The sequence below is a fragment of the Ceratotherium simum genome, chromosome 2 (assembly GCF_057802395.1).
Source record: "Ceratotherium simum simum isolate JZ-2026a chromosome 2, ASM5780239v1, whole genome shotgun sequence".
In the NCBI taxonomy this organism is placed as follows: Eukaryota; Metazoa; Chordata; class Mammalia; order Perissodactyla; family Rhinocerotidae; genus Ceratotherium; species Ceratotherium simum.
Window position 1 is genome coordinate 50,099,032 of NC_141901.1, and position 12,543 is coordinate 50,111,574.

Here is a 12,543-nt window from a genome sequence, read left to right on the forward strand (position 1 = left end):
ACCACCTGATCTAAAGAAGGCACATAACAACAGAGTGCTCTCTACTGCATCACCTTGTTTTATTTTCTTAACAACAACTGGTATTTTTAAAATATATTTATTTAGTTTGTGTCTCACCTTCCTTCTTTCCCCAGAATGTAAGCCTCGGGCAAGCAGGGACTTAATCTAGTCAGGTTCATTGCTGTGTGGTCAGCACACAATAACCACACCTAACCCGCAGTAGACACTCAATATGCATTTGTTGAGTTAAAGTATGTCTTCAGATATTATTTCTTCTATGGATTTACCCTAATTTTCATTAGATGGATGTTGGAATTTCTGATTTTCCTCCTTGTCTTTTAAATTTTCTTTCCATTTTATGCATTTGAGAATTCCAGCTTCACTTCCAACTAATTCATTCTGCGGTGGAGTCCAGTCTGCTGCTGAAGTTTTGTTTCAACAATAACGTTTTTAATTTATAAATTCTCTAATTTGTTTTTATAACTATTATGGTTCTTATCTCCTCTATGTAACACATTACTTTTTCTTTCAGAATATTAAGTTTTTTACTTTAAAGTCCTTTTCAGACTCTATCATCTCTGTTACCTCCAGTATACATTTTTATGTTTTCTACCCAATTAGGTAAGCATGCTTATATTTGCCTTTAATTACCCCATAAGCGTTTTGGAAGACCAATAGTTTCATTATGTTGATAAATTTGTAAAAGCTTAACAGCTCTATAGAGCTTGCAGTATCATCATTTTATTTATCTTAGTCTTTCTTATTTTATTCAACTCAACTTGAAGCAACAAACATTTATTAACCATCTACTATAGTCCAGACACCAAAGGGGACAGTTGATGAGCTCAGTGCCTGACATATAGAGCACCCAATAATAGATACATGTTGGTTGAATGAATGCTTAATAATAAGGGGATTAAAAAATTGAAATATAAGAGGAATAGGATGGGACTTTACAGGGTGGGATGTTAGAGTTTAACATTTCAGAGATGAGGCAGATTTTGAGAAACCCTGTAGAGGGATGTGAAATAACAGAGGATGATTATGAGATTTAAGGTGAAGAGAAAAACTGTAAATTAGGTGCTGTCTTGATTATATTTCAACTTCTTTTGTTTACCATGTAAAATTGAGCAAGGCATTTAATCTTTATAGACCTCATTTTCCCCATAGAAAGAGACTATTACCTTTTACTGATCTCACCATCTATAGCTGTTCTATCTCAAAGAAAGAATGAGGACTTGACCTGAACCCCTGTTCTTCCCAGTCAGTAGCCTACAGCTTGAGCCAGTCACCTAACTTCATTCACCCTAGTTTCTTCCTCTGTAAAATAGAAAATAGTACCTACTCCACAATATTGCTGTGAGGCTTAAATGAGATAATATCCATGAAGATGCCCATACACAGTGCATGGCATGTGGTAGGCACTCAATACATATTTATTATATCCAAGGTGAGCACAGTTTCGAGTGCTTTAAGAGAAAGAGTAGGGCTGGCCCCGTGGCTTGGTGGTTGAGTGCGTGTGCTCCGCTGCTGGCAGCCCAGGTTCGGATTCCGGGCGCGCACCAACGTATCGCTTCTCCAGCCATGCTGAGGTCGAGTCCCATGTACAGCAGCTAGAAGGATGTGCATACATCCTTGTATGCACATTGTGCATACAGTTGTTGTGCATACATACAACTATCTACTGGGGCTTTGGGGGAAAAAAATTTTTAAAAAAAAAAGCACTTATAAAAGAGAAAGAGTAAATCATTAAGAAAAAGTTATATTGTACTGTTATTTTTATTTCTACCATAGTAAATTTTCTTATTTACTATCTGTATTTTGTGTTATCTATTCTAATACATGTATCAAAATTATATCTACTTTAATGCATGGATTGCAAACATTTTCCTTTTATTTTGGTAATCACTGGTAATCACACTGCCACTTTGTGCCATCACTATACTGTATTGGTGGAAACTGCCTTGTTTTCACTAAAAGCAGTGGAAATATGTGAATATCAGTAAAAAGCTGACCATTAAACCGACCCTCCCAACTCTTTGTGTCAACAGGTTGTGGCAACTGAAGAAGACCTTGTCCCACCCAGTCTGGTGGAGCCACCTCCCAGAGCAGATGGATTGGACCACAGAATCGCAGCTCACCTTGTGTCCATCCTGCCCTCTCTCTGCCTCACGGAGAAGGAGAAAAAGGTCAGATGGCATGAGATATCCAAAGAGTATGCATGCTTGGAAAAAGTATGAGTTCTCTCTTTAAATCAATATTATTTCAATTTAAATAGAATCTCCATGAAATATTTTTATCTGAAGAAGAAAACAAAAACAAAGCAGTGCCCAAAGGCCCTCTCCTACTGAACTATCATGATGCACATGCCCACAAGAAGTATGCACTAAAGGTAATAGTAACTGGGTTACTCAGAGTATAACTGATGCAAGAAAGCCCATTTGTAATTATTCAGTTGAAGAAATCTTAATTAGATAGCTTTACCAATGCTAATGCAAAGTAATGTACAAAATGGATACCTGCTTGCAAAGTGAGATCTCAGAAAATGGAGATGGATAAGAGAGAAATTACGTCAGCAAAGAACACTTGCCTAATTATGAGGTCCAGTTAACAAAGTGATTGTGACTACACCAAATTTACATTAAAACCTTATAGTTATTTGCTTTAAATATCTGCTAATATTAAAAACTAGTGGAGGCCAGAAAAGAATCTCAGAAGAGAGAGATGAATATATATGAGACTTTGGCAGTTTGTCACCGTGAATGAAGAATTTGTCATTTCTGTGCACCAGGACCTCTGGCATAGTGAGAACTAGCTTTTTTTGACCTTCAGCAAAATACCAACAGTTTGTCTTCCCCAATTACCTTTGATTTCCCCTGTTCCCAAATAATGAAAGCAAAGGTATCATGTTTTGCCTTCTCCATATGCATAAGGCCCTTGACAGCTTACTTTAATGTCTTCTGTCATGTTGCTCTTTTTCATCAGGACCAAAAGAATTTTGACCCAGTTCAAATTGAGCAGGAGATGCAGTCCAAGTTGCCACTGTGGGAATTCCTTGAATTCCCTCTGCCCCCACCATGGAACAGCACTAAACGTCTAGCTACAATTCATGAGCTCATGCACTTTTGTACAAATGGTGAGTACATTGCTTTGTCTTAGCTTAAACTCATTCATTTATGGTCACATGTGCCTCTTAAGATCACACCCCTATTTGCAAAAAGTATTTTGGTTATTGAAAGACCTTTCAGAGGGTGAAGTGGGTATTTTGATTGCCTACTATTTTCTTATCTTGAAAAATAATGTCATCAGCAATAGTGTGATAGCTATGATGCATAACCTTCTTCAATTGATGCCCTGGGTTTTCTTTCCACTGTGTTTCCACAACAAGAATAATCCCTTTCTTCCCTCCTTCTCCTCACTCAACCTTCCCTCATTGACATCATTGGAGATGATGTGGTAATCCCTATCCTAGTTAAGAGGATAGATTAGAGCGCCCCCTGTCAGTGTTGTGCTGAGAGTGTGTTGATTCAAGTTAACTTCCTCTCATAACAATGGCCATTTTATGTTCGCTGAAGACAGTGGGAAGAGGGGTCATTAAGAGTATCTAAAATCAGCTTCTCATTGCAGAGTTCACTGGGATGGTATGATATAGACAATAATTTCCTAAAACAAATCCTATGTCCACTTCGGACAATACACACATACCTTCCTACTTATAAGAAGGAATATGAAATTACACAGACAACTTTATTTGACAAGAAAGCATTTGACCTAGAAAAGAGAAAAACAGGTGCAGATTGTTCCTTCTCATTTCATTGCTAACTCTAAGCAAATTAGGAAATATTTTTATCTTGATTTTTTTTTTCATTTTAAGTAGGCTTAGTATTAGAAAAAGCCAAAATTTTAATACTGTCATGCCATCACCACGTGGAAATGCAGGGTACAGCCTACTGGGCCTGGGTATGTCACATCTGTTGTTTACATAACTACCCTCCTCCCGATGTTCCTGAGAACATCTGTCCTTTGCCTATATCCTGCCACTCTTGACTTCTCCTTCTGCCTTCTGATGTGGTTCCATTCTCTCTCCACCTCAGTTCGATATACAGCACAGGATTCTTGTTTCTGTTGCCACCACTGAAGCTTCCCACATATTCCTCTTACGTGGCCCTCCCAAATCCTTGCTCCCCCTAGCTCTCCTTCCTCTTTTCTCCCTCGGTACCTCATACTTAACAGGTCCAAAACCAGACTCTTGATTTTCCCGAAATTTGTCCATTCACCATCCTCCTTATTTCAGTAAATGGCAACTATTTTCTACCAAAACCTTGGAGTCATTGCTGATTCCTATTCTTTTTCTTACTGCACCACGACCAATCCCACCACATCCCTCACTACCATCCCAGCCCAGTCCACCATCACTTCTCACTCGGCCTATTTCAGTAGCTTTCAATTGGTCTACAGGCTCTCACCTTTTCACCTATAGACTTTTCATTGCACAATAATTGGAATGGCCCTTCTAGAATATTAGTCAAATCACGTGCCTTCTCAGTTCAAAATCCTCTAGTAGTCACCCATTTCACTCAGAGTAAAATCTAAACTGTTCTTCCACCCACTTTTTGAGCTCATCACCTATCAAGCTTTCATTGTTTCAGTCCATTCTATCTTCATTGACCTCACTGTGATTCCTTAAACGTGTCAATCATACCCCTGCCTCAGGATCTTTGCGCTTGCTATTTCCCCTGCCTTGATCACTTTTCTCCCAGATCTCCATATGGCTTGCTCTCCCAGTTCTTTCACGTTTTTGCTTAATTGTTCAGAGGGTTTTTCTCTGGCTACCTTATATAAAATAGAAGCCCCTCCTCAACCATTATTACTTTTTATCCCCTCTCCTAGCTTTATTCTTCTTATCATCTCTGATATAGTGTACACTTATCTGTTTACTCTCTGTTTCCAATCAATAGAGTGGATACTCCATAAGATCAAGAGTTCACTGCATTGTTCACTGGTGTGGTCCCAGCTTTTATTATAGTCACCAACAACTAGTAGGTGCTCAAAAAATATTTGTGAAATAAATGAATGAGCAAACTTTCCTTAATTCTGTAATTTTTACCTCTTCGCTCTCTCTCTTCTGAATTTCCCTATGTTTTTTCCAAATCAAACCCTCCTGCTGCCCTCATCTCTGGTGGAGAGAAAGTAGAGATGACCTCTGAATCATTGATCTACCACAATCATTTCATTTTTCCTCATTGAATTCCATGATTATTTGTTAACGCCTACCGCCCACTCCTCTACCTTGAACTTCTAAAGTGCAAGTACCAAATCTTTTCTTTGAATTTCAGGCACCTATTATAAGGCCTAATATATGGAAAACAAAAACGAGTGAGTGAGCGAGTGAGTGAGTCAGTGAACAGATGAATAAATGCTATAAAAGAATAAATATACAAATGAATAGAGTCCATTGAAGGCTGATAACCTTTGAAGTGAAATTATGGAAAGTACAGCAGCAGTTCATTGGTAGAAAGAGGCCTTTTCTGAGCCTGAATGAATAGGAAAGCTTACTGAATATAACAGCCTATGTTAGACACAACTGAATAATTTTTCTGTTTTAAATTACAATAGCAGCAAAAGGTGCTTTTGCTTAATAATAAGTTCTAAACATACTCAACCAATATGATACCCTGGAAAGTCCATGTGAATTAATTTGGACGCCTAATATTGATTAAGCTATGAAGCAGTTTGAGAGCGTTATCTTGATAAATTATATCTTGATTGTTCAGGTTTCTTATTATTAGGTACCTTTGATACTTGTTGCAGAATTGTGGAGTGCATGTTAAAGTCAGGTGAACACCCATCGTGGCATGACTCCCTTGTCATTCCGCTGGACAGACCCCTGGTTCCCCACTGTCTGACCTATAATGTGGTAGTAAGACCATTCCTATCAGCACTGGTCCTGCTTTCTTACAGAAGTCTTGAGCTGGAATGAAGTAGAACGAGCCTTCAAAGTGTTTACGTTTGAGAGCCTGAAACTCTCTGAGGTTGATGAACAAGGGAAACTAAAGCCTTCTAGGATGATGTACGGGACAGATTCTGAGATGTTCAACATACCGTGGGACAACCCTGCCAGATTTGCTAAACAGATAAGGCAACAACACATCACGAAAATGAATATGAATACCCAAGAGGTCAAACAAGAAACAGGTACACCGCATGGAGGGAGCAAAAGGCGTTCTTGCATCTTCTGATTCTTTATTTTTCTAGTATTGTATCTCATGGATCCTCTTTACACTGACTAGATATTGAAACCAAAGACAGAATTTTATTTGTGGATCAGAATTTGCCACTGTCTGTGCAAGATGATGAGAGCAATAAAGAACCTTCAGATCCAAGTCAGGCTGATGCTAACAATATGAGGAATTCTGACTCGAATAATAAAAAACTCCTAAACCCTGATGATAGCAAGTTGTCAGAGCAGGAGACCAGCTTGAAGACTCTGTTCGAATCTGAGCCTTTGGGTAAGAAAATGTGTGTGTGCGTGTGTGTGTATAGACGCTATTATAGGATGTATAAAACAAAAAAATGATTCAAGAATTTGCCAAATTCAAATTTAAATAAGGCATTATTTAAATTTAAATGCCTCACTATTTCGATGGAAAAATTGTCTCATATCTAAATTATTTGGTTAATTAAACTTTGTTACTGAATTTTGGTATTCAGTAAGTTCTGCTTATTTCAACCCTTGTTATCCTAAGGCCTCTTAGTCCATTCTTACCCTAGTAAATGTAGTACAGTGAATGTAATTAAAACTTGCATCATTAGTATTTCACAAAGTTATTGTGATTAATGCAAAAGTTATGAAAAATGACCTGCAATAACATAATGAGCTTCCCATACAGAGCTTTAGTACAAAATCAATGCTAAATGAACATCAATTCCCTTCCTCTCCTCCTTGTAGCACAGATAATTACTCTCATTCTAGAATACAGCATCATAAATATTGTTATATTAGGAGGTATAGAAGCATAGAAGAATATTAGGCTAAATTTTTATGGCACTATCCTACACACAGCTGTCAGATTAATTACTTAAAATACAACTCTGTTATTTCCCTGCTTATCCCCTTCAATGGCTCCCTACCACCTGCAAAATCAAACCTGACTCCTTGGCCTACTTTACATGCTTCTCCAGTGGTACCAAATTACTTTTCCAAAACCCTTTCCACTTTTCCCTTTTGTCTACTCATCCCATGCTCTAGCCAAACAGAATTAGGCCCTATTTCCTCTACACAGCCTGCTCTTTTCAATCTCTGTGCCTTTCCTCCACAATACCCTCCACCTGGAGATCTCTTTTTGATTATGATTAGGTTTCAGTGGCACCTCCATGAGCTTTGTTAGATATCGCCATCTGAAAATGCCTCCCTTAGTGTTCCCATGGTGATAATTAACCTACACTTCTTTTATGGCATTAGTTATCATTTCCTACTACTTATTACAATTATTTCTATGCCTGTTTTAAAGCTTCCGTAATACTATAGCTTCTTAGACGTCATAAGTATGTTTATTTTAAAAATATTAACCATATACTGGACCATAAAACAAGTCTCAACAAATTTTCACAGGACCAAAACTACAGAGTATGTTCTCATACCACAGTGAAATTACGGTAGATATCAATTACAAAAAGATAATGAGAAAACCCCAAATTTTCAAAACTAAGAAATACACTTCTATATAACAGCTAGGTCAAAGAAGAGGCACAATAGAAATTAGAAAATATTTCAGACTGAATATAAATGAAAATACAAAATATCAAAATTTGTATTTAAAGCAAGAGATATTCAGAAGTTTACAGCTTTAAATGAATACATTTTTTAAAAGAAAACTAAAAATTAATTAGCTAAACATCAACCTCAAGTAGTTAGATAAAGATGAATGAATAAATCCAAATAAATTAAGAGGAAGAAAATAAAAATAAGAGTAAATCAACAACATAGAAAATATAGCTGCAATAAGGCAGAACAAATAATACAAAAGTTTGGTTCTTTGAAAAGACTTTTAAAATTGATAAATATTTTATAAAAGGCTGATCACAGAAAAGAGAAGCATGAATAACTGTATTAGGAATAAAACCATATCAGGAATAAAAATCATCAGGAATAAAGAAACAGACTTCCCTCCAATCCTGCAGATATTTAAAAAACAGTAACAGGATATAAACAACTTATTCCACCAGATCTAAAAATGAAATGAGAATATTACTGGAAAAGTATAACTTACTAACAATGACTCAAGAGAAACAGAAAACCTGAATAGTCCTGTAACCATTTAAATAAATTAAATCAGTAATTTAAAAATCTTATCAAATAGGACATGCCAAACCCAAATGATCTCATTGACTGGTGATAACAAACACTCGAAAAAGAAATAATTCTAATCTTAACAAAAATTATTCCAGGAAATGAAAAAAGGTGTACCCTCCCCTATGCATTTTATGAAGGAAAGTATAACAAAAGAAAATTATACATCAAACTCTTTCATGAACATAGATGAAAAATTCTGAATAAAACATAAGCAAACTGATCTAGCAATATACAAACTGATAATATACATGACAAAAAGTTGTTCTTGTAACAGGAATAGAAGAAAAAACATATTGTAAAAATCAATATAATTTATCAATTAACACATTAATGAGAAAAATATGATACAATTGTCTCAATAGATGCAGAAAAAGCATCTATAAATCTATAAATCTATAGCAATTTTTGAAAAAAAAAGTCTTAGCAAACTAGCAATAGAAGGAAAATCCCTCTACCTTAAAAGGTTATATTTTAAATTGCTACTACAACAAACATTATATATCAAGATGAAAAGTTGAAAGATTTCCCTTGAGATCAGGAGGCTATCCACTATTAACACTTGTATTCAATATTACACTGGAGATGCTAGCCAACTCGGTAAGACAAGAAAAAGAGATAACAGTATAAGGCTTGAAAAGGAAGAAACAAAACTGTTATTATTTGTAAATATTATGTATGGAGAAAACTCAAAATAACACACACAAAAAAATCAGGATTAATATGAAAGTTTAATAAGGAAGTTGTGGTTATGAAAGGACACACATAAGATGTCTGGAGTGCTGGGACTTTTATCATTATTTCTTATATCAAGAATTTATGTTCTATGCACTTTTCTGTATGTGCTATATTTCAAAATTTTTAAAAGCATTAAAAAAAGTGGTCAGTGCCACAAGGGAACAAGTGTTAAGTCAGTGTTGACTGAATTGTCATCTTACCATTTTCATTTATCTAGATGAGGGTAGAAGAGGAAGTCACTGATAGAGTGTAATTAGGGAAAATCTGCTTGCCTATTAGAGCAGATAAGTGAAGATGAGGGGAACAGAGGAGAGAGAAGGAGATAACATTTATTTAATATTTCCTTGCTATATTCCAAGCACAATGTGAAGATATTTTACATATATTAACTAATCCCTTACATAAACATCAAGCCTATGAGGAAGATACTATTATCCTACTTCTAAAGATGAGGAAACGAAGATTCAGAAAGGTTAAGTAACTTGTTCAACCACATACACGTAGGAAGTCAGGATTCCAACAGAGGGCTATCTAACTCCAAACCAATGCTTCCCCCACTGTGTCTCGTGGCTTACTCAGTTCCAGAAGTTCCTTGTGATGCATCTAATGGTTTAGCCATATTCATAGTCTCTTCTTCTTGCTGATACTTATCTTGATTTTGTTGCCTTTGGGTCTTCCTTCCTTCCTTCCCAATAGGGTCGATTCCCTATTTCTCTGTTCTAAATGTCCCTACCTAATAGCCTAGCTCACAAAAATTTAAGCCAAATAAGTTAAGCTGGGATGTTATGGCATTAGTGCATCCTGCGGGAATATAAACATATGACAAAGAAGTCACTTTGCGTTAATATGGAGCCAGAATAAGCCAGGAGAGATATAAGGCCTGAGGTTTTTTCTTTGTTTTTTGTTTTGTCTTGTTTTTTTTCTTTACAGCAGTTGGTGTATAGTTTTCCTCAGGCAACTTTTGCCACCTGGTGGTCAAACCATAAATTGCCGTTCTGGATCCTGGTGGAAACATGACTACAGCAACTCCCTAAATAGTCAGGGCTGAAAATGCTGTAATGGATAGTGTATCCTAGAGGCTGAGCAATCTTAAGAGCTGAACCCATGACCTGTAAGAGATTCTACATGGTGTATGTTGGCCCACATCAAGGAACTGTTACATTTGAATGTACGAGGGCAGCTGAGCCTTGGTGCCTTGCTGTGGCTGTTGTGTGTAAGGGAATTTTTTGTTGTTGTTGTTGATCTTGCATTTTTCCCCTAACTCTGGATCATGTTTCTAAAGCAGCCACTTTAAATCTCTTTACACAAAGCAGAAATTGTTCATGTATTTCCTGCACAGCCATCTTAGCATCAAATTCATATAAAAGCCTGTTTCTGGACATGAAGGGCTGAATATTTGTGCTTTTCTTAACCAAACACTGGATTCCCATCTGAGACTGTTTTTGAACTTGACAGGGCCTATTGGATATTTATGAAAAACCTGAGAGTTGATAACCGTGAGGCTATAGGTTTAGATGTGCCCTTTATGCTTGTTGGGTGTTTTTTTAATAAAGTAACTGCTTTGCAGAGGGATCTTGTTATCTCTAAAGTAAAACAGATTAGGAAAGCTGTTTTTCAAAGGGATGAGAACGCATCCATTTCCAGATGTGTCAAAAACTACTGAATCACACTGTCAAAGGATTATGCGGTTGAAAGCAAAAATCAGAAAGAAAGAAAAAATGATTTTTACTCTACTATTAAATAAACAGTGCAGATTAGTTTTAGAATGTTCTTTCCTTCAACGAAATAACTGATGCACGATTTTTTAAGAACATATTTTCTAAACTGGAGACTTTTTCTCCTGGATCCTTGGACACAGGAGGGAATATCGAATCTCCCGGAAATCTGGCAGACCACAGAATAGAATAATTTTTATTCCACAGATTTCATATCAATTGCTTCAAGGACACGTGGGACATCATGGTCTATTTAGAGTTATAGTTGGCCTGAGTTTTCTCTTGAGTAGAAGTATTTATATAAATACTGAACTGAATTGACTTTATAGTATTTCTCTAAATCGAAATGGAACATTCATGCTGTCACCTTCACTAGCCCAAGGCAAGATGGAACTAGTAGCGAAAATGTAAGTAGCTATGTTCCTAAAAGAAAGAAAAACATTGGCTTATCCTTGGCATGCATAATTAAGTACTCCCTCTAGAAGCCCGGATGTGGTTCTCTTTGTCACAGAATGAAAAGTTAAATCTTTTGCTTACCTCCAAATAAGCTTTTGTTGTAAGGTTTCTTCCACATTTCCACTCTCTCTATATGGCCCTATATAGATTTCCACTTTCAATATATGATGTAGATTTCCCTCATTCAGTCAAAAAAATATATTTACTGAATTTCTACTGTGTGCTGGGTGCTCAGTGTACAGTTAGAGAAGATAAGATAAAGTTCTTATTCTCTAGGAATCCACATTCAAGATGGAGAGACAGACATGAACACATAAGTATTATCAGGCACTGATAAATGCTATGATTAAAAATAAAGCAGGGTAAGAGGCAAGAGGCCCTTGAGGAGGCGACATTTGAGCAACAATAGGAATGAAGTAAGGGTTTGAAACAGGTGAATATCTAAAAGCAAAGCATGCCAGACAAGGAGAAAAGCAAGTGCAAAAACTTCAAGACCCAGCAAGCAGGCCAGTGAGTCTGGAGTGGAAGGAGCAAGAGAGAATGAAGAAGATGTGTTTGGAGAGTTTCATACATGACTTTGTAGGGATTAATGTGCTATTATTCAAGGGTGATAAAAAGTCAGGTTGACTCAGTTATTCAGCAGCATCACAAATATGTTACCACAAGATTCATCCCCCACTCTATTTCTCTGGTCAAATTTGGAATAGCTATATACTTTATCCATTTCTTTATTAGAGATTCACAATCAAGAGCATATTACAAATTCTGAGACATTCACAGTAAAGACGTTTGTTTATGCATGTTAAACGTATTTATCGTGGAACTCTTTTTGCTATGTAACATTTATTAACTCTAGGAATTACTAAAGCATGTGATGCAGAAATCAACAGCATGAATCTGTTCCCTCTCTGTCCCTTCATATGGCTGCTTGCTCTATAGCCAAAGATGATATCTCTATCCCAATCAACATATAAGTATACTCTTTGATCACAAGGAGAGCTAGTGTGCATGACTCACATTGGTCCATGATATGGTGCTGTGGACCCACTCATTTATTCATTTATTCATTTAACTAACTTTTGTTAAACTCCATCTATAAATCTGCAGATGCTCATGAAATGGTTTTTAAATTAATGAATGATTAATGAATGGAAGAAGAGGATGTAAAATAGTATCATTTTCTAACAGGAGGTGTATTTATCTGGTAGTTCTCTTTTCCACACATCCCCTGCCTCTGACCTAGTCTGTCACCCACAAAATAGGACCCACAGAAGTTTGAAAAGG

General features: G+C 36.5%; 1 protein-coding gene across 1 annotated transcript in view; it reads left to right on the forward strand.

Moving 5' to 3' along the window:
* The window catches only part of SPAG17 (sperm associated antigen 17), a 193,891-nt gene that overhangs the window by 85,840 nt on the left and 95,508 nt on the right, over positions 1–12,543 (forward strand). The window contains exons 11-15 of the mRNA XM_004420602.3: positions 2,052–2,189; positions 2,279–2,392; positions 2,986–3,136; positions 5,962–6,195; positions 6,291–6,509. Of these exons, the coding sequence (XP_004420659.2) occupies positions 2,052–2,189; positions 2,279–2,392; positions 2,986–3,136; positions 5,962–6,195; positions 6,291–6,509 (856 nt within the window). The remainder of the gene's footprint in view (positions 1–2,051; positions 2,190–2,278; positions 2,393–2,985; positions 3,137–5,961; positions 6,196–6,290; positions 6,510–12,543) is intronic.